The following is a 21,832-nucleotide window of genomic DNA, read 5'->3' as shown; positions in this document are numbered from 1 at the left end:
TTGTGACTAATGTGGTGGTGTTGGGAGGTAGAAGCCACTTACATGTTCCTAGTAAGATTCCTGGTCCAAGTGTTCTAGGTTTCATGTTCTACCTATTGTAGGATTATACAGTTGGAAGAAAAATGGAATCTTATGGGAATGAATTTTTTTCCCCCGGGGAAAAGAGCAATTTTATTCTAATTGTTGCACTCTCTGTCCATCAATGAAAAGAGTATGTTTTGTCAACAAGACCTGAGAGATGGGTCAGGTATTTAATGATGTTTAATACCTTGGACTAAGAGGTACATATACTTCTCACAGGGGGCAGTGTTAATGGCAGAGATGTTCCCTTCACCACTGTTTTCCCTTATCTTTGAGCTTGTATGTGTGTGCCAAGGCTTTGTGTATCTTCTAAATATTTGCCCTCCACACCATCCCATTATGAAGCTAAAATGAATGCATCTGCTGTGCTTCAGTGTTCAATCACTTCTACACTGGTGGTGTCCATCTCTCTGCTTGCATCTTTTGGTTCCTATTAACTTGGGATTCTTTTCCTTAAAAAATACTAACAACAAAAAATTACCCATGGAAGCATCAAGACAAAGAAAGATCGCAAGAGCAAAGCTTGGGATGGGCTTACCCTGGGAATGATTTTTTTTTCAAAATTTTATTTAGTCAATTCAGAATATTTTCCCATGGTTACATGATTCATGTTCTTTTCCTTTTGTCCCCTACCCCCTCCCATAGCTGACATGCAATTCCACTGGGTATTACATGTGTCCTTGATCAAAACCTATTTCCGTATTATTGATGTTTGCACAAGGGTGATTGTCAAGAGTCTATATCCCCAATCATATCCCCATCGCCCCATGTGAACAAGCAGTTGTGTTTTTTTTTCTGTGCTTCTACTCCCTGGGAATGAATTTTTGAAAGGTCATGTCACTTCCATGTTCTTCCACATGATTCCATGACACACTTACCCAGGAGGTGAATTTCTGCCCTTCAACTTGTTGATATATGAAGGCTTGTGATTGTTGTTTTTCTAGCCCTAGAGTAGTCAATGACAAACAAAGGTAGTTTGATCTTGCTATGGCTTTTCAAAAACTCACATAGACAACCAATATTGTCTATGATAATACCAGACCACTTTTCCATTTGCCTCTTAAAAACTTTATTCTCTTTAATTTATTCAGTAAGTTTAGAAGATAGAAGCTGAATAACCAGCCCAGAGTTTCAAGTCCGTAATTGCTATTCTAAAGAAGAATGTGGGATCCAGTGGATGTGTTCAATCAGTTGTAATGGGATCTCTTCAATATTTCTCTGTTGTCCACTGATTTGCTATACTTCCTAGGGTTTTAGTTTCTTTAACAATGAACAAGGTAAGTCTTTCAGGAGACATTAAAGAATCTCCTCTCCTGTCCTCTCCTGTCCTCTCCTGTCCTCTCCTGTCCTCTCCTGTCCTCTCCTGTCCTCTCCTGTCCTGTCCTCTCCTGTCCTGTCCTGTCCTGTCCTGTCCTGTCCTGTCCTGTCCTGTCCTGTCCTCTCCTGTCCTGTCCTGTCCTGTCCTGTCCTGTCCTGTCCTCTCCTGTCCTGTCCTGTCCTCTCCTGTCCTCTCCTGTCCTCTCCTGTCCTCTCCTCTCCTCTCCTCTCCTCTCCTCTCCTCTCCTCTCCTCTCCTCTCCTCTCCTCTCCTCTCCTCTCCTCTCCTCTTCTCTCCTCTCCTCTCCTCTCCTCTCCTCTCCTGCCCTGTCCTGTCCTGTCCTGTCCTGTCCTGTCCTGTCCTGTCCTGTCCTCTCCTCTCCTGTCCTGTCCTGTCCTGTCCTCTCCTCTCCTCTCCTCTCCTCTCCTCTCCTCTCCTCTCCTCTCCTCTCCTCTCCTCTCCTCTCCTCTCCTCTCCTCTCCTCTCCTTTTCTCTCCTCTCCTCTCCTCTCCTGCCCTGTCCTGTCCTGTCCTGTCCTGTCCTGTCCTGTCCTGTCCTCTCCTCTCCTCTCCCCTTCACTCCCCTGTTCTCTGTTCTTTAACTGTATATCTAGGGGTTACTCATGGATGTGTGCCAATCAGATCATCAGGGGAGCTTTGCCTTGCTCTGTTTCTGTCTTGGACAAGTTGGGCTCCCCTCAAGTAATCTGGCGGCCCTCCTTGTTCTTACCCACCCTCAGTCCTCCACATCTACTTCTAGAGGTGTACCATATTAAAGTTTAGCTTAGTGTGTGGATACCCAATGAGCTTAGCTCTAGAGATTCGCCAGCCTCCACCTTCTTATAGCAGGAATTACACATTTGCCTCTCCATACTCGGCTGTTTTGTCCTTCTCAAAGAATTTCTGTCCCACTCTTATTTTCTCCAAAACAAAATCAGCTATGTCCTAGGAAGCTGTTGGAGGTGTGCATTATTGGCTTGGAAGAATCCACAGGAGCAAGAGCAGCACTTGGAAGGGGCCCAGTGGATGTTTGTCTGATCCACTTAGGAGAGAATTTGTTGAATAGACAAATGAAGGAGATAAGAAAGTGGGAGAGTTGAAGGGGTATGAAGATAAATGAGAAGTTACTTGAAAATTCTTTTGAGAACCACCAAAAATTGGCACTACACAAATATCTTGCAGAGTCATTCTTATGACTTTAGCACTGTTACCTCCTTCTCTTTACCCCCCCACCCCCACCCCCTATTAACTGTCAGGTTTGTTGGTCTTTGCGTAAACATCTGAAAATGAGCCCACAAGAAGAGAGAGAAGCATAGCCACCCCCTGCCTTTGTTCTAATCTTGCTCTCCAGGGCAATGACTAATTGGAGTGTAATCTGAGGTCAGTCCAGTTGACAGCAACTCATCAGAGGAGAGTGAATGCCTCTGTCAACACTTGGCCACCAAAAGATCTGTGTTGTAGAAACATATCGCAACTATGGAGAACTGGGACTTCAGACACTTTGTAAGCGGTAGAAATAGCTGATGGCTCCCAGCTATGATTCAGAGACATGAAGTAAGAATGCATGAGAGACAGAGAACAAAATTCTTTTTCTCTTAGTCCATTAGCACAGATCTGAGTTTTTAATTTCAAAGAAATTGCTTTTTAGCAATGGTAACATGATTTTTTGAATTCAAGTCCTGTAGTTTCTTCATAGAATTGGGAGGCAGCCAAAAATGCTCTGAATAGGAGAACAATTAGCTGATATTATTTGGCTGGAGACACCTTGCTTCTTGAATGACAGAGAAAAAAAAATAATTAGTCAATCAAGAAGTATTTATAAGTATCTAGTGTGTGAGACATTGCATTTATTAGGCAACAGAGATTTAAAGACAAAAATGAAATCATTCCTGCCTTCAAGGAACTTAACATTCTCTCAGGGAGATGGCATGTACACACATTATAAATTTATACAAAATATATATAAAATAAAAATAAGTTAGCTCAGGATGAATTATTTGGTGAATAGAATGCCAGGTCTAGAGTCAGGAAGATCTGAGTTCAAATCCAGCCTCATGCACTAGCTAGATGACCCTGGATAACTCACTTAACTCTGTCTCAGTTTCCTCATCTGTACAATGAGCCAGAGAAAGAAATGGCAAACCATGCCAGTATCTTTGCCAAAAAAAATGCCAAAGTGGGGGCAGCTGGGTAGCTCAGTGGATTGAGAACCAGGCCTAGAGATGGGAGGTACTAGGTTCAAATCTAGCCTCAGACACTTCCTAGCTGTGTGACAAGTCACTTAACCCCCATTGCCTAACCCTTACTACTCTTCTGCCTTGGAGCCAATACACAGTATTGACTCCAAGATGAAAGGTAAGGGTTTAAAAAAAAAAAAGAAAATGCCAAAGAGAGTGAAAAATGACTGAACAACAACAAAACTTGGGATAGGATTAGTTACTAGAAATAAGGTGATTCAGAAAAGGCATCCTCGAGAAGGTGACATCTGAGTTTTGAAGGAAACTGGGAATTCTAATAATTGAAGGAAAGAGAGATGCTTTCTAGGCACAATGAGCATCCTGTGCAAAGACAGATGGAAATTGACATACGGAGTGAGAGAAATAGCAAGAAGGACAATAAGAAAGTCTGGAAAGGTAGATTGGGAAGCCAGATTGTGAAAGGCTTTAAGTGACAAATAAAAGAAGTCTTCATACTTAATTCTAGGTTTATAGATGGAAGAGACCTCAGACATCAGGTAGGCACCCTCTTATCTTATAGAAGAGGAATTGTATGCCAAGAGAATTTAATTGCCTTGCCCAAGATCACAAACCACACGTATCAGAGCCAGAATTAGAATCCTGGTATTCTGATTTCAAATTCTGTGCTCTCTACCCTATACCATGTTGCCTTGAGTGGTCAGTATGACCAAAGACACAAGGCTAGGAATGTTGTTGTTTAGTTGTTTTCAGTTGTGTCTGACTCTGTGACTCCTTTTGCAGTTTTCTTGGCAAGGATACTGGAGTGGTTTACCATTTCTTTATCTAGCACATTTGACAGATTAGGAGACTGAGGGAAATAAGATTAAGTGATTTGTCCAGGGTCACACAGCTAGGAAGTGTCTGAAGGCAGATTTGAACCTAGGCAGATGAATCCTTATGATTCCAGGTCTGGCACAATATCCACTCTGCTACCCAGTTGCCCATAGACAGGAATGTATTCCCAGGAAAATAAGGAGATAGTAGGACTGGGGTGTAACAGTTGTAGAAGTAGATGGCCTTAAATGATGTAGAATCTTTAAATCATGAAGATTTAGGATTTTATGCTGATGGAAACTGAGAACAATTTTTGAACAGATAACCAATATAATGAAAATAAAATTTTTTTAACAAGTTTAATCTTCCAGTGGTATATTGAATAGATTAGAGTAGGGGGAAAACTAAAGCCAGGTGGAGAAGTTTGGAGGCTATTTAAGTGAACCTGATGAGAAGTGGTCAGGCTTTGGATGGAATAGTGGCAGCTAGGTGGTATAACAGACAGAATTTTGGGCCTGAAGTCATGAAGACCTGAGTTAAATACTATCTGTATGACCCTGGAGAAATTACTTAACTCTGTTTGCCTCAGTTTCCTTATTTGTAAAATGAGCTGGAGAAGAAAATGACAAACCACTCCAGGATCTTTGCCAAATGGAGTCACAAAAAAATGGAGTCACACACAGAGTAAAACACGACTGAATAACAAGTCAAAATAGAAAGATGAGGAATTGATGGATGAAAGATCTTTCAAAGGGAGATCCTGTTAGGGAATTAAATATGAGGGATGAATGAAAGAGAAAAGTAAGAAGTAACATCAATGTTTTGAGACTGAAATAATGGTTTCATTGAGGACAATAGACAAGAGCAAGACAAGAACAGAGGTCCAAAGACTGAACATTATTTGGGTTAAAGGAGGAAGACAGATGGAAAACAGTTGGAGAGAATCAGGAGAGGGAAGACACTGTAGTGGAACAGAAACTTGGGATATAATATGGAATGGAATAGAAAGATTAAGCAACAATTTCAGGGAGGGGAGAGAATATGGAGCTCAAACATTTTAAAAATAAATGTTAACAATTATTTTTACATGTAATTGGGGAAAAATAAAAAAGGAAGAAAAATCAGGGTAAATTGCCCCAGAGGGAGAGAGAAATGAGGACTGGAAAAAGGACTTTGGATTTTGGAAGGAGGTCTTTGATGATAATTGAGATGTGAGTCATAGTGGAGTGGTAAAAAAGAGGATAATTTGAACAGGAGCTAAGGCAGGAATAGTCAATAATTAATTGACAATTTTCCAACCGATGTGAGAAAACTTATAAGAACACAAAGGTTTTATATGCTAAAGATGCCTCATTAAATTAGAGGCTGACTGGCCTGAGAGTCTTCAGGTTTTTAATACTGAAAGGCAGCTAGGTGGTTCAGTGGGTAGAGGAGGAGGTCCTGGGTTCAAATTTGGCTCAGATGCTTTACCTGTGTGACCCTGATTTGATGCCAAAACAGAAGGGTTTAAAAAAATATTGAAGCACAGTCATAACTGGAGTAGAATTACTGGCACTTTACCTAGAGGGTCAAATGCTTCTTCTACTTCATTCCCTACCCCCCACTCACCAACTAAGAGTTCTCCCCTCCCTAAGTGATGGTAGTTGTCTTGGTGAATGCTTCCATTACTTCTCCCAGTTGTGGAATCACACCTTGTGCCTTTCCTCCTTTTGACCATTCTTTCTCTTCCTTCCCATCTCTTATTCTCACCTTATTCCTTCAGTTGGAAAAAAAAACCCTCCTATATATGATTTGACATATTTCCTTTCTTTAGTGGCTACTTTACCAGGCCCACTCCTTGCCCCAGTTACTAATATGAATCTTTAGGCTCTTTTCCCAGGCTTCTGTTGGCCAAGGGAAAACCAGACAGCTGATGTGGGGAGTGAAAGAACAAATGTTCTTCCCAGTCAGAATTGAATACTATCCAACATTTGTTTGATAACCAAACAGGTTTGGGCTCCTGGTAGATGAACACATTTATGGACAAAGCTGTCATCTCACTGGGTGTTTGGGATGGCCAGTCTCAGCGACCCATAATTTTTGAGGTGCAAGGAAGAGAGGGGACGTTCAGCTGACCACAACTTAATTTGTGTTTATGGCTGGTATATTTTAGTTCTATTTGGACAGTAATGTGAAATATTTTTCACTTGCCAAGTTGAGAATATTAATACATCATGACTCACAAGAAGCTCGAGAGTTAGTGTAAGGTAATTAAGAAACAAAACAAGATTTTTAGACAATTGTTTTCACCAGTGCCTTCCACCCTAATGCCAAGATAGTGACACATCCAATGGTACGTGAAGAAAACTAGGGAGTGTTTCATAACACCGGGGGCGGGGGGGGGAGCATTATTTTAACTTAAACTGCAAGTCTTATTCACCTATAGTTTGTAGTTGAAGTACCCTAATGTCTATGTAGTCCCTGCCCCCCAAATCTGTATGAAGGGCCCAAGAAAAGGAGGGAGGACCGTTGTAAATATTTAGTCTCTTCTTATGCGTCTTGGCATTCCCCTGGTGATTTTTCCTGTGTTGTTGAATAATCACAGAACATGTGCCATTACTATTGCCAAGTGTCCAAGCCTGATTTACAGGAGGGGAAATTTAACCAATGTTCTTATCATTGAAGAGAGCATTCAAGCGTCAAGAACAGTGCTATCAAAACTCTGTCCTCCTTGGCACAGGTAAGGGCCCCTTTTATCTGGAATCGCCCAGCATTTTTTACTTGAATTTGGTCAGTATTTGTTTTGTCCCACATTCTCTCAGTGAAACAAAAAGCAACATTGAAAAGGGAACTGAAGGGGGGAGAGAGAGCCATGGCCCTGAGCATGTAGCAAACAGAGAAAGAATAGATTGTCTTTTCAGGGGACAGGAGGCAAGGCGGAGGAATTGTAGAACAAAGAAAAACACTCGATGGCAAAAAGTCCTGACTTTGTATTCTTGAGAGAGGGACACATGGCCTAGTGAAAAAAAGTAAAGATTGGGGCTGGAGCCTGTTACTGTATTCCCAGCCCTGCCTTACTGTGGGAGGTGATGATTATGGGGACAAAGTGCAGGTTCAAGGCTGGGTCAGCCAAGGCAAGGCTGAGAGAATAAAGGGTAAGAACCTATTCACACTCGCATTAATCTGCTTTCCTTGTGTAGACTACTAGGATTCTGTCCACACTGCTTCCTCAGTATTGGTGTGTGGGAAGGCCTTGGACCCCAGAGCCACACAAATCTCAAGGGCACCACTGGGGCGCACCAACTTCCACTTTTCCATGGTACTAACTTTTCCACATTTGACTCGCCAACCAACCCTCTTTTATTAAACAACTACTTCATGCCAAGCACTAGGCTAAGTGCTGGAGATACAAAGAAAGGAGGAAAAATAAAACTCATTTGCAATGTTATGGGGAGAAAACATGCCGCTAGCTATGTACGAACAAGATATTTACAGGATCAATTGGAGAAAATCTTTGAGAGAAGACTAATATCAAAGAGGATGGGTAAAGACTTTTTGTAGGATGTTAGCTGAGACTTGGAGGAAGCAAGGGAAACCAGGAGGAAGTAAAGAAGTGGACACAGAGAGAATTCTAGGCATGGGAGACAGCCAGTGAAAATTCCTGGCATCAGAAGATGGACTGTCTATTATGAGGAACAACAAAAGTGCCTTTGTCACTGGATCTCAGAGGACACAGAGAGGAATAAGTTGTAAAAAGGTGTAAAGGTAAAAAAAGGTGTAAAAAAACAGGAATAGGAAGGGCCAGGGTATAAAGGTTTTTATTTTATTTAGAAAAACAAACAAACAAACAAACAAACAAACAAACAAACAAACAAACAACCCTACCTTCTGACTTAGAACTAATACTGTTTATTGGTTCCAAAATAGAAGAGCGATAAGGGTTAGGCAATGGGGGCTAAGTGATTTGCTAGGCTTACACAGATGGGAAGTGTCTGAGGCCAGATTTGAACCTAGGACCTTTCCTCTCTAGGTCTGGTTTTTCTATCCACTGTATAAATGTTTTTAAAAGCCAAACAGAAGATTCTGTGTTTGATCCTAGAGGCAAAAGTTCTTCTTTTTTTAAATTTTATTTTCCCCCAATTACAAGTAAAAACTATTTTTAGATAGACATTGAAAAAGAAATTGTGAGTTCCAAATTCTCTCCCTCCTTCTTATCCTCCTTCCCTCCTCACCTATCTCTCTCCCCTACCTGAGACAATAAGCAGTCTGGTATAGATTTCACATGTGTAGTCATCAAACCCAGGCTCTTCCACAAGTTCCTGGGTCTCTGAGATCCTTGATTTCTCTTCACTTGTACACTCTCACTCTTTTACTGCTACTATTCTCCTTTTATCCTCACTTTGCACCACTAATCTTTGGGTAATTTATTCATTCAAAGCACTACTCTAGCTCTCCATCCATGCTCTGCCCTCTACCTACCCCATATTGTACAACTGGGGGCTGCATCTTCCTCTTCCATCACATGCCAAATAATAATCAACATCATCAACAGCACTTTGATAGTCTGGGGGGGGGTTAATGACCAATTCTTTAATTTGTATTTACTATTATTTATTTATTTAATTTTTAATTGCCCAAGCTTTAAGTCTCTGCCCTCAGTGTCCTAGTCTCTGAAATCAATGGATTGGACTAGGTAGCCTCTGAGGTCTTTTCTCACCACACTTTTATGTGTCGGTCCGACAGGTGCTCAAACTGGCCAGGGCAGTGTGCCCAATACACAGTCCTGAAACTCACTGTTCATTCCTTGTTTTGGTGTTTTAATGTTTTTAAAATTCTCTGCTTCTGGGGGCAGCTACGTGGCTCAGTGGATAGAGAGCCAGGCCTAGAGATGGGAGGTCCTGGGTTCAAATTTGATCTCAGACACTTCCTAGCTGTGTGACCCTGGGCAAGTCACTTAATCCCCATTGCCTTGCTCTTGTTGCTCTTCTGCCTGGAACCAATACACATTATTGATTCTCAGCAGAAGGTAAGAATTTTTACCCCCCTCCCTTTGTTTTCAAGAGCAAAATGGCTCTAAAATGCATGAATGCCTATTCTGAATATTATGTTCTTAATTAAGAACTGGTGACTGGGGTTGTAGTGATGGGAATATAGTGGAGAAAAATCACAGTCTAGCTCAAAGGAAAGCCAGGTCACCAGGTTAGTATATGACAAGAGGCGGGAAATGAACCTGGATCTTCCTCTTGCAAACCAGGCTCTCTGTGTACTATGTCTTGTTACCTCTCATTAAAAAAGTCATTTTGTTATTCATTTGTTTCAGTTGTGTCTGACTCTTTGTAACAACATTTAGGGTTTTCTCAGCAGACACTGGAGTGGTTTGCCATTTCTTTCTCCAGTTCATTTTACAGATGAGGAAATGGAGGCAAATAGGGTTAAATGACTTGCCCAGGGTCACATAGCTCGTAGCTGATACTGAATTTGAATTCAGGTGTTTCTGACTCCAGACCTGGAACTCTATCCACTGTACCATTGAGCTGTCTGAATCTGAAATCATTAGGAGATGGTAATAGCAGAATGGCAGAAGCACTTATTTATTCACTCAATTACCATTTATTAAGTTTGTCATCTATGTACGAATAGCAGTGCTAGTAGAGCTTTTAAGACATAGCATGCAGTAAAGGTTTACTGACTCTTCCCATCGTATAGTCTTTTATTGTTCCATTGTGTCCCTTTGTGACCCTGTGGACCATAGCATGCCAGGACTATGCAAAATAATGGAATGGTTTGCCATTTCCTTCTCCAGTGGCTTATGGCAAACAGATGTGAAGTGCCTTGCTCAGGGTCACACAGCTAGTAAGTATCTGAGTCACATTTGAACTCTTGAAGTCTTCCTGATGCCAGACTCAGTACTCTACGCACTGAGCCACCTAGCTGCTTCCTCTCTGCCTGCCAGCTCAACTGACCTACTTGCTGATCCTTACTTTCAAACTCCAGGCTTTTGCATAGGCTATCCTTGAGTGTGGAATCCCCCTTCTTCCTCATCTCTGCCTCAATTAATCTGGAAATTCCTTCCAGTGTCAGCTGCCATCTCTCTTAGAAGCTTTTCCTGAATTCCAGGCGATAGTGCTTTCTTCTTCCTCAAATATCTCATATTTAACTTGTTTATACATTTTATGTACCAGTGAAATATAGAGACATGGAGGGCAGTTCAAAAATTATTTATTATTATTGTTAGCTGAATTGAATTTTTTAAAAAAGTGTAAGTTAACCTCTAAGCACCGGGGCATATCCTCAATATTCAACTATTCTGGCCTTCACGACGGGATTGTTTTTAGAAAGCTGTATTGTTTCACTTTTGTTCAGGATGGTCATATTACTTTTCTGTGGCTCAAGAAAGATGGATATATATATATATATATATATATATATATATATATGCCACCACAAGTATAGTGGTTTTAAAAATATATTTATCTTCTGTCTTAGAATCAATATTAAGTATTGGTTCTAAGTCAGAAGAGTGGTAAGGTTAGGCAATGGGGGTGAAGTGACTTGCCTAATGTCACACAGCTAAGAAATGTCTGAGGTTAGAATTAAGGCCAGGACCTCCTAATCTCCATGCCTGGCTCTCTCTAAGCACTGAGTCACTTAGCTGTCTCCATATATAAAGTTGTTGTTTTAAAAAATTTTTATTAATAGAATTTATTTCCAAGAAAATCAGTCCCTCCCTCTCCTCCTTACCCCATAGAAGGCATCATATGGCAAACAGATAAATATGTATATATGTATATATATATATATAATGTCTTTTTTTTCCATCTTTTAATTCTTTCTTTGGAGGTAAATATTCACAAGTTATTCTTCAAAAATTAAATCTGTGACTGTATATAATGTTCTCTTGGTTTTACTTTCTTCACTATTCCTTATCACATTTAAGATGTTATGCTTTCCAAGTTTAAAAAATGATGAATCTGCTGCAGTAGTATTCCATCACTATCATATACCACAATTTGTTTGGTCATTCCTCAAATGATTTCTAGTTCTTTGCCACCAAAAAGAGAACTGCTATAAAGATTTTTGGAACATTTTTCTTCCCCAATTTCCTTGGGTTATTCTGGGTCCAAAAGTATAGTTTTATATTTTTTCTGGTTTCCAAATTGCTCTCCTAAATGACTGGATCAGTTCACATCAACTGTTTTTGCCAACAGTATATTAGTGTATCCATTTTTCAACCCCCCCCCATTGTCCTTTTAGCCGATCTGATGGGTATGAGATGATATTGTTTTGATTTGCGTTTCTCTAATCAGTAGTGATTTTGAGCATTTTTTTTTCATATACCTGATATGGCTTTGATTTCTTCATCTGAAAACTCTTGTCATATTTTTTGCCCATTTATCAACTGGGGAATGGCTCTTACATTTAAGGTTTTAAATGTTTTACTTTTTCTGTTGTTCAATGTAAATAGAGGAGGAGATTGGACAGACAAATGTAATTCAGTGCAATGACCACTAATAAATAAAAAGCTATTTAATATACGCATATAAAATGCAAGGCTGTCTTTTAGGTGCTTAAGACAAAGTCAGTTGTGGAAGGAGCTGGCCCCTCCAGCCATCCCAATTTTGGTCCCTTCTATGAATACAATAGTTTTCAGAGTAGATTATGGACCATATGGAAACTTATATCAAAATTCAAAAGCTATTGGTTTAAATGAGAGTGGCCGGGCTAAACAGGACTCTTAGTGTGCAGAAATGATAATAATGCCTAACACGTCAATCCCCTTTGAACTAGGCTTTCACATATGATGTCATAGCTTTTCCTTTCTCTTTGCACAACAAGCCAAGAATTGTAACACAAATGCCACTGCTGTCAGAATCCCTTCCCATTTAGACCTTGTCTGATGCAGATACAAAAATATTTGAAAAGATCTGCTTCATGAGGACTGTGAGAAGTATGGTACGGACAACTGGATCTTTCACCAGCTCTCCTGATGCTTCATGCTGAAGCCTTTATTATGTAATATCTTCCTGCTTTTAAAGCTAATGATGGCCATTTAGTTGTTGGTTACAACAGTAGCATATTCTTCCCTTCCAGGGCTGTGCCAACAGAATGGAGGGCAATGTTACCATTTGGGTTCAGTCCTTGAAGTAATAATTCCCTAAAATTAGGGTACATGGGCCACCACTGTAGCAGGACCCACCACCATGGTCAGTGACCATAATGTGGGCAGGGGGAAGTATATGAGCAATAGCCTAATAGTGACTGTTGAGAGAAGAGAGATGAAGGAATGAATTATCCCTCCAGTTGTATCAGTTCTGGTGCCTTCTATGGGCAAAGGAATCGTCCCAGGAGATGGTGTAATCTTTTTTTGCTGTGCCCTAAAAGAAAAGGGTAAATCATTAAAATCCCTACATTTATAGATAGAGAATGTGAGACAGAGAGATTAAGAGATTTGTTTTAAGTATAAATAATAAATCAAATGCAGAACTAGGATTAACTTCCATGACTGTGTTTTTTAAAGGAAAAACCTTTTGACCTAAGGAATGCATATCTGAGAAGTGGGATTAATTATCATCAAATAGTTCTCAGTCAAAATTTGGTATAGCTTAATATAATCCTAGGAAGTGTTCAAAAGCTCAGGTTAGAGGTCATCTTTTCTACTCTCCTGTTTCTAGACTCAAACCTCTGCTTCTTGGCAGATGGGCGACGCTTTGCCACTTAAGATGAATTCCCCATTCCCTTTAAGACCCTGTGTGTGTTTTTTTTTTTTAATAAACCCTTACCTTCCATCTTGGAATCAATACTATGTATTGGCTCCAAGGCAGAAGAGTGGTAAGGGCTAGGCAATGGGGGTCAAGTGACTTGCCCAGAGTCACACAGCTAGGAAGTGTCTGAGGTCAGATTTGAACCTAGTACCTCCCGTCTCTAGGCCTGGCTCTCAATCCACTGAGTCAGAGACCCTGTGTTTTTAAAGATCTCCAGTAAAAGAATTTTTACATTCTCCTTCAGTCGCTCTTCCTTAATTATTCTGAACAAGAAGAGTTAGAGAAATTTCATTTAGCTCTTCAGGGCAGGGTTATAGTGACTGCTCTCTTTAGCTCTCTATAGCTGCTGCTGCCTTTTAACCAAAAATTATTTTGTGTTTTTTTTTTTTAAACAGAGATAGCCTAGAATGTGGAGGGTGGGGGGAGACAGAGACAGAGAGACACAGACAGACAAAGAGACAGGCACAGAAACAGAGAGAGAGAGAGAGAGAGAGAGAGTGGGGGGGCTAGCTTTGAAAATCAGGAAAATCAGTTCCACCTATTATACATACTGCCTATGTAATCCTGATCTTATTAATTAATTAATTAATTAATACTTAATCTCTCAGTGTTCTAGAAAATTCCATCAAGATATAAATTGCAGATTAGCTGCTCATTTGCTTTGGTAGAGAGTTTTCCTTACTAGGAGTTCCATTTGCCAAAGAAATCACAAGTCCAGACCAAAAATTTTATAGTTTTATTGCATGGGATCAAAATTTAGAACTGGAAAGGTCTTTAGAGATTGTCTAGTCCAAGAATTCTGAACCTCTTTGGTGTCTTAGACCTCTTTGGTAGTTTGGTATTCTCTGAATCCTGTCTCAGAATAATATTTTTAAATAATTGAAGGAAAAATGAAATATTAGAAGTTAGTGAAAATAAAGATGTAGTATTGATCCACTTTTGTGTCCTGCCTCTTTGAAATAGGTCCATAGAATGTGGATTTCCAATTCACTCTTTCCCATTTAAATTTCCTATTTTGCCTAGTAAACTAGCTCTGTACCTTGTGAAGATACTTTCCAATTTGAGACTATAATAAGTGTATATTGATTTATTGGGGGGATCAACATTACCAGCTAGTGGGGAGGGACTATTATTCCTTTCTTGTGGAGCTATAAATGCAAAAATCAATGATGGTATTGATAATCAGACTAGCATTTAGTAAATCACCAATAGCATGTGACTTTATGTGAAAACTATACTGTTCAGGTATGGTCTAACTTCATGTACATATTGCTGTTATTGTTGTTCAGTGGTTCAATTGTGTCCAATTGTACATGACTATATGGTTTATTGGTTGGGGCTTTCTTGGAAAAAAATACAGAGGTGGTTTGCCATTTCTTTCTCCAGTGTGTCTCCTTTTTTAATATGAGGAACTGAGACAAATAAAGGTTAAGTCCAGGGTACCACAGTAAGTGGCTTAGGCTGGATTTGAGCTTAGATCTTCTTGACTTCAGACTTGGTGCTCTATCCAATGTACCAGCTAGGTGCTTGTATATATATATAATGTACTATAAGACCACCCTCTGCTTGATTAGGCTTCCTAGGATCTGTATGAAATGTCTGTCTCTCACACTGGACTGTAAGTCCTGGAAGATGTCTAAATGTGGTTCTGTTAGCCTTAAACACATTGTACAAAAATGGCAGCTTACATTCACTAGTATTTACTAACACTCTCTTCTCAAAAGACTCCAGAGCTCCCAAATATAGCTTACCAGACTAGCTATGTGGAAGGGGCTAGCCTGCAAAGAGTTAATTCACTGTAGCCACAGCTCAGGCCAAGGTCCCCTGTGGGGGTAACATGGGGGAGGCACTCAAAAAACACATAGAGGAACAGAGGGGTCCCACTGTCGAGCCATTCTTCAGGTCACTTAAGGATAAGTTGCAGCTGTGGCCTTACAAGGCCATAAGAAACCTGCAGCAACTGTTAAGAAAAGAGGCCGGTGAAGAGATCCAAATATTTCACAGAGAGATGAAAAAAAAGTCCAAACTCCAAACCCAATAACCTATTCCTCAAACAGCATTAGGCACAGTGGGAAGAAACATCAGTAGGAAAGCTCGGCCAATCCTTCTCCAGGCCTTGAGCATGCACTATTTAAGGATCCCTAAGGATGCCAGCAGCTAAACAAACATCATAACCACCCGACAAAGTTTCCTCTAATTCAGTTTCCTCTAATTCAAGCCCAGTGGCACTAGGCCAGTGTTTGACATCAGTCAGTGCTAAATGTTTCCAAATACAGGACCAAGAGGGGAATGGTTTTGGAGGCTTCCTTGGCTGTTTCTTTTGCCACTTCATTACATAGAAGCTGAACAGGGAACCCTGACTGGAGATAAGATCAATTTACTGAGGATGATGCTAAGGATGTTTTGATACTCACTTTGGGATGGAAACTCTAGTTGGAAGAAAAGACAAGAAATTATAAAAATCATTGCTGCTTACCTGGCCCCTCTTTTATTTCTCATCTCTCTAAAGCACTCATCATATACTAACATGGTCTATAGTTAATAATCTGTATTTGTATATCATCTCTGTTCTGAGCTGGAGGCACTGTGATGCCTTAGTTAAGCTTTGCATCTTCTCCAGAACTCATCATAGTGCTCTGTTCACTCTAAACAATAAATGTTTGTTGAAATTGAATCCAGTTGAATGTTAGCATGTAGAGGAATTTTCCCAGGGCAAACTGGAGCTGCCCCTTTCATTTTTCCCAACGCCATCTTTCTAAACATGAAACCCTAGTGACCAGGTGTCCCCCCAAAGTCTGTCCTGGGCCATCTACCCTTTCTTCACATTTTTGGGGCGATATCAACTCCTATGGGTTCAATGATAATCTTTTTGAAAATAACTACCAAATCTAAAAATGCAAACCTACTTCTCTACCCTAAATTCTAGTGAACAACCCCTTGCCAAATAGCTCTACCTGGATGTCTCTTTGGCATCTCAAACTCAACATATTCAAGAAGACAATGTATTATCTTCTGTCCTCAATGTCCCCTTTGAACTTTCCCCTCCTGAAGGCATCCCTATTTCTGTCATGTGCACTGCTCTTTCAGGCATCCAAGTTTACAACCTCAGAATCATCCTCAACTCTCCCTTATCTTTCAGCCCATTTACTCCCCACCCAATTAGTCCCCAAATCTTGTTGATTCAGTTTACACAGTCTGTCTTATTTCCACACAGAGAAGAGAAGAGGATTTTCAAGGTAGTGTGGCATAGAGAGCTAGTTTCAGAGTCAGGGGGATGTGAGTTCAGTTCCTGCCACTGATATATGCTAGCTAAGTGACCCTGGGCAAGTCATTGAATTCTTCAGTGTCTCCAGATTTCAGGACAATTACCAACCTGCCTTAGTGGGGATTTTCTTTATACTACAATGCTGAAATTTCAGGATCATCTAGAACAATGATGGTGAACCTTTAAGAGACCAAGTGCCCAAACAGCAACCCTCATGCCACATGTGAACCCCTCACCTTACCCCAGACTGGGGAGAGAGGAGGCACTCCCCTTGGGCTGCTGGGAAGAGGGGCAAGTGAAGCAAAAAATGTCCTGAGGCATGTGTGGAGAAGGGGAGGGGAGCAGCTCACTTTAGCACATGTGCCACAGATTTACCAACATGGGTCTAGAAGAAATCCCTAGAGCCTTACACACAGTCTGTGGCTATTAATGCTTGAGGAATTGAAAGACTAAACTCATGTCCCATACAAGTAGCTAGTCACAGTTATTTTGAATTAGTTTGATATGATTTAGTCTTGTTTATGTCTTCCACATATTTACAAATATCAGTGCTGTTTTGGAGCATAAAACTTCTCAAGGGTATAAATAATGTCTGCTCTATGCATTTTTCTGCTGTAATGGACAGGGACAGATACTTAGAAAGTGTTATCTTCAGCTGGTGGTGACAGCTTTATTTGGGTGTGAATTCTGTTTATTTCCACAGGATGTTTGTGACTTGAGATCTTGAGAAGATACATAATATGTGCACCTGTAGTGTGATAAAAAGAAATTCTGCTGCCCTTGAGTATGTAATTCCAAAAGGCCAGAAAAGGATGGGAGGGATTTGGGGAGAGATAAAAAGAGCCAAAGAGAGAGAGAGAAAACAACATGAGAGAAGTAGCAGGAGTTCCAGACTGGCAAGAAAAAATGGATTTTTATTGTTATTCTCTTCTTTTAAGAATTTGGAGAGGTCTCAGACCTTTACAGGGTGAGGAAGAGAATGTTAATGTGATATGTTTATTTTCTTCATCCTTCCAAAGGTAGAGAGGTATAAAGGTTGTAAAGCTAGGGAAAGCTTTCTGTGGGAATATTTTTACAAATTTCTTTTTCTTCCTTTCCTTTTTCCTTTTTCCTTTTTCCTTTTTCCCTTCCCTTCCCTTCCCTTCCCTTCCCTTCCCTTCCCTTCCCTTCCCTTCCCTTCCCTTCCCTTCCCTTCCCTTCCCTTCCCTTCCCTTCCCTTCCCTTCCCTTCCCTTCCCTTTCCTTCCCTTCCCTTTCCCTTCCCTTCCCTTCCCTTCCCTTCCCTTCCCTTCCCTTCCCTTCCCTTCCCTTCCCTTCCCTTCCCTTCCCTTCCCTTCCCTTCCCTTCCCTTCCCTTCCCTTCCCTTCCCTTCCCTTCCCTTCCCTTCCCTTCCCTTCCCTTCCCTTCCCTTCCCTTCCCTTCCCTTCCCTTCCCTTCCCTTCCCTTCCCTTCCCTTCCCTTCCCTTCCCTTCCCTTCCCTTCCCTTCCCTTCCCTTCCCTTCCCTTCCCTTCCCTTCCCTTCCCTTCCCTTCCCTTCCCTTCCCTTCCCTTCCCTTCCCTTCCCTTCCCTTCCCTTCCCTTCCCTTCCCTTCCCTTCCCTTCCCTTCCCTTCCCTTCCCTTCCCTTCCCTTCCCTTCCCTTCCCTTCCCTTCCCTTCCCTTCCCTTCCCTTCCCTTCCCTTCCCTTCCCTTCCCTTCCCTTCCCTTCCCTTCCCTTCCCTTCCCTTCCCTTCCCTTCCCTTCCCTTCCCTTCCCTTCCCTTCCCTTCCCTTCCCTTCCCTTCCCTTCCCTTCCCTTCCCTTCCCTTCCCTTCCCTTCCCTTCCCTTCCCTTCCCTTCCCTTCCCTTCCCTTCCCTTCCCTTCCCTTCCCTTCCCTTCCCTTCCCTTCCCTTCCCTTCCCTTCCCTTCCCTTCCCTTCCCTTCCCTTCCCTTCCCTTCCCTTCCCTTCCCTTCCCTTCCCTTCCCTTCCCTTCCCTTCCCTTCCCTTCCCTTCCCTTCCCTTCCCTTCCCTTCCCTTCCCTTCCCTTCCCTTCCCTTCCCTTCCCTTCCCTTCCCTTCCCTTCCCTTCCCTTCCCTTCCCTTCCCTTCCCTTCCCTTCCCTTCCCTTCCCTTCCCTTCCCTTCCCTTCCCTTCCCTTCCCTTCCCTTCCCTTCCCTTCCCTTCCCTTCCCTTCCCTTCCCTTCCCTTCCCTTCCCTTCCCTTCCCTTCCCTTCCCTTCCCTTCCCTTCCCTTCCCTTCCCTTCCCTTCCCTTCCCTTCCCTTCCCTTCCCTTCCCTTCCCTTCCCTTCCCTTCCCTTCCCTTCCCTTCCCTTCCCTTCCCTTCCCTTCCCTTCCCTTCCCTTCCCTTCCCTTCCCTTCCCTTCCCTTCCCTTCCCTTCCCTTCCCTTCCCTTCCCTTCCCTTCCCTTCCCTTCCCTTCCCTTCCCTTCCCTTCCCTTCCCTTCCCTTCCCTTCCCTTCCCTTCCCTTCCCTTCCCTTCCCTTCCCTTCCCTTCCCTTCCCTTCCCTTCCCTTCCCTTCCTTTCCTTTCCTTTCCTTTCCTTTCACTATATAGGGTGAGAGAAACTGATAAAGGAGGCAAGAGGGGGTACATTCAAGGAAAGAACTTTAAGGCTTAATTTTGTTAAAGAGAGGACTATCTCGTTCTCCACTGGAATGAAGGAGAAGATGGGTGATGGCAGAGAAGTTATGGTATGAGAAAAGTGGAAATGAGAGAATTGGGGACAGATTCATTGCCTTCAAAGTAGAGTAAGAGGTAAAGTCTTTGGCTGAGAGATGCAGGGGGTTTCATAAGAGAAAAGAAGAGAAGATCTGGAGCAGTCTTTGTGGGGAGTATGATTGGGATTCTGATAAAGAAATGTATTGCCCTGTAGCAATGAGAGCTCATCTGAAATGACAGAGCATGGATTTGTAGAAGCCTAGTCACTTTATTTTTGAGACTTTCTCCAGTTGTTCTTAGTGATTCTAAAGTGGGAGAAGAAAAAGAGGATATTATTATTGGTCCAGGGATTAGGATAGGGGTAGTAAGATGGGAAAGCAGGTGGTCAGAGATTGGTGCAGTAGATAAAATACTAGGCTTGGGGTCAAGACATAGCTAATGTGAGAATTTGTTTCTCTTGGATAAACATATTTATTAGAATTTATTACCTATTTATAACAAATCACATCATTATATTATTATGTTTCATATTATATTCTTATATATTAAATGAAATTAAAGTGAACCCTTAAAGAAATAAATCTTGTCAAAAACACTAGCTGTGTGACACTGGGTAAATCATTTAACACCTCTTCATTTTGGAGTCTCAGCTTCTCAGACTTTATGGACTCTAAGGCTCCCTCCAGCTCTTTAACCAGGATCCTATTATTCAGTTCACCATTGAAATAGCAAACCAGAGAATTAAGACTGTGAAGGGAGAGAAGTCTTTGTGGGAAGTGGGAGGATTTCTTTGGGAAAAGGGAGGGATTAAGGGATTAAAGATGGTGATGGATAAAAAGATGTGAAGAAATGAGAGAAGTAGGACAGAAAACTGATTAGAAAAGGAGATTTTAGAGTTCAAAATCTTGAAAGTGGAGCTGTTATATGTGATGGTGAGGTCCAAACAGTGATGACCCCAGTCTATCACTAATTTTTTTTCGTGTATCCTTCCTTTAAAAAAACAAAACTGTTACTTTTTCCCTTAGAATCAATATTTGGTATCGATTCTAAGACAAAAGATACACTGAGTGCCAAGGCAGAAGAACAGTAACAGTAACAGGGCTAGGCAAATAGGGTAAACAGACTTGCCCAGGATCACACAGCTAGGAAGTGTCCGTGGTCACATTTAAACCCAGGACCATCTGTCTCTAGACCTGGCACTCTATCATCTGAGAGACCTACCTGCCCCTTCCTTTCTTCTTAGGGGCAGAAATGATGTTTCATTGTGTTCTATGTCTATCACAGTGTTTGGTACATAGTAGATGCTCAGTAAATTTTTTTTAATTGATTGATTTGACCATTTTCTTGCTGGCAAGGGATTTCAAGTGAAGACCTTCATGCCAAAAGAAGTACTGAATGTCATCTGGTAAGGATTACTGGTTTCTGTCTTTGTCTAGACCAAAGATGCTCTCTTCACTATCCTGCATGATCTAAGACCACAGGATCATTTCAATATTGTCGGGTTTTCTAATCGGATCAAAGTATGGCAGGATCGCCTGGTATCGGTGACTCCCAACAACATCAGGGATAGCAAGGTCTACATTCACCACATGACACCTACTGGAGGTAAAAATCTTTCTTTTCACCTGAGCTTTGTTACCATGATAAATAAGAAGGTGGTTTCTAGCTGACAAGCAGATATTTGAAATCTGAAGCTAACTGTAGGAAGGGAGATAGATAACAAATTAAGAGCTTTCCCAGAAACTTGCATTACTGTAATCATCAAAATCAAAACCCTACCCTCACCTTCATCTCAGCTCTCGATTTGAGATGGTCCATTAAGTTATGAAGGAAAAAAAATGCCTTTTAGGTCCATGGAGTCTCCTCTGCTTCTCAGTGATCTCTTACAATGAACCTATGTTTTAAAAGTGGCTGTGGTGGGAGAATTGGTGCCAACAGGATGCCCTCCTATTCTGTGTACTCAGATCTTATTGTTTTAGGAAAAGATGGTGGGAACTATCCAGCCAAGTAATTACCCAAAGGTAGAACTGTAACTGAATGAACAAAGGATGCTTATCTGAAAGATATAAGCCAGGTGCCAAGGGGGAAAAAATACTGTTTGATGTAGAAGGGACGTAGTTAAGAGGTCATGGTGAGGACAAAATTGGTTGAATAGTCCAGGATTTTTCTTTTGCTGTATGAAACACAGGTAATAGTGCAGAAACTGGGAATGTCTTCCAGGATTCAGTTAAAAGATGGGCAAAAGAATTCTAAGGAGAGACCTTCTAATCCAAATGATATATATTAAAAGGAGTTTAGGATTTCTCTACATGAACTGAGGGGGTGGGAGGTAGAGTGAATGAACGGGCTTCTAGCCATGAAGAAGTGGCAGAAGCAAATACTGAGAAAATCAGGAAAACACAGGACATGGACAAGGTATGGCTAATAGCCTAGTTTGTCTGGAACATGAAGAAAATTATGGTAAGATAAAGATGGGAAGGATAAAGTATAGATTGTAGAAGACAATTCGTATCTGTCTCCTTTGCTAGAGCCTTATCCAGGTCACACCTTTTAACTATGGGTATTCCACAGGATTTTGTCCTCTGCCCTTTTCCCTTCTCTCTAAATACTATATCACTTTGAGATCTCATTAGTTCTCAAGGATTTAATGATCATCTCTTAGGCTAACAATTCTCAAACCTGCCTCTACTACTCTAACCTCTCTGCTGATTGCTTGTCTTTGCAACTTCAACTGCCTTTCAGACATCTCAAACTGGATGGGAC

The 21,832-nt window shown here is 41.4% G+C and overlaps 1 protein-coding gene across 2 annotated transcripts in view; it reads left to right on the top strand.

Annotated features, from left to right (window-relative positions):
* The window catches only part of ITIH5 (inter-alpha-trypsin inhibitor heavy chain 5), a 103,245-nt gene that overhangs the window by 42,828 nt on the left and 38,585 nt on the right, over window positions 1-21,832 (top strand). For both annotated transcript variants that reach the window (XM_003342007.4, XM_056799434.1), the window contains exon 8: window positions 20,506-20,674. In XM_003342007.4, coding sequence (XP_003342055.2) covers window positions 20,506-20,674 — 169 coding nt within the window. The remainder of the gene's footprint in view (window positions 1-20,505; window positions 20,675-21,832) is intronic.

This window comes from Monodelphis domestica, chromosome 5 (assembly GCF_027887165.1).
Source record: "Monodelphis domestica isolate mMonDom1 chromosome 5, mMonDom1.pri, whole genome shotgun sequence".
In the NCBI taxonomy this organism is placed as follows: Eukaryota; Metazoa; Chordata; class Mammalia; order Didelphimorphia; family Didelphidae; genus Monodelphis; species Monodelphis domestica.
Note: the sequence above shows the minus strand (reverse complement) of the source record. Positions and strands in the feature narration are given on the sequence as shown.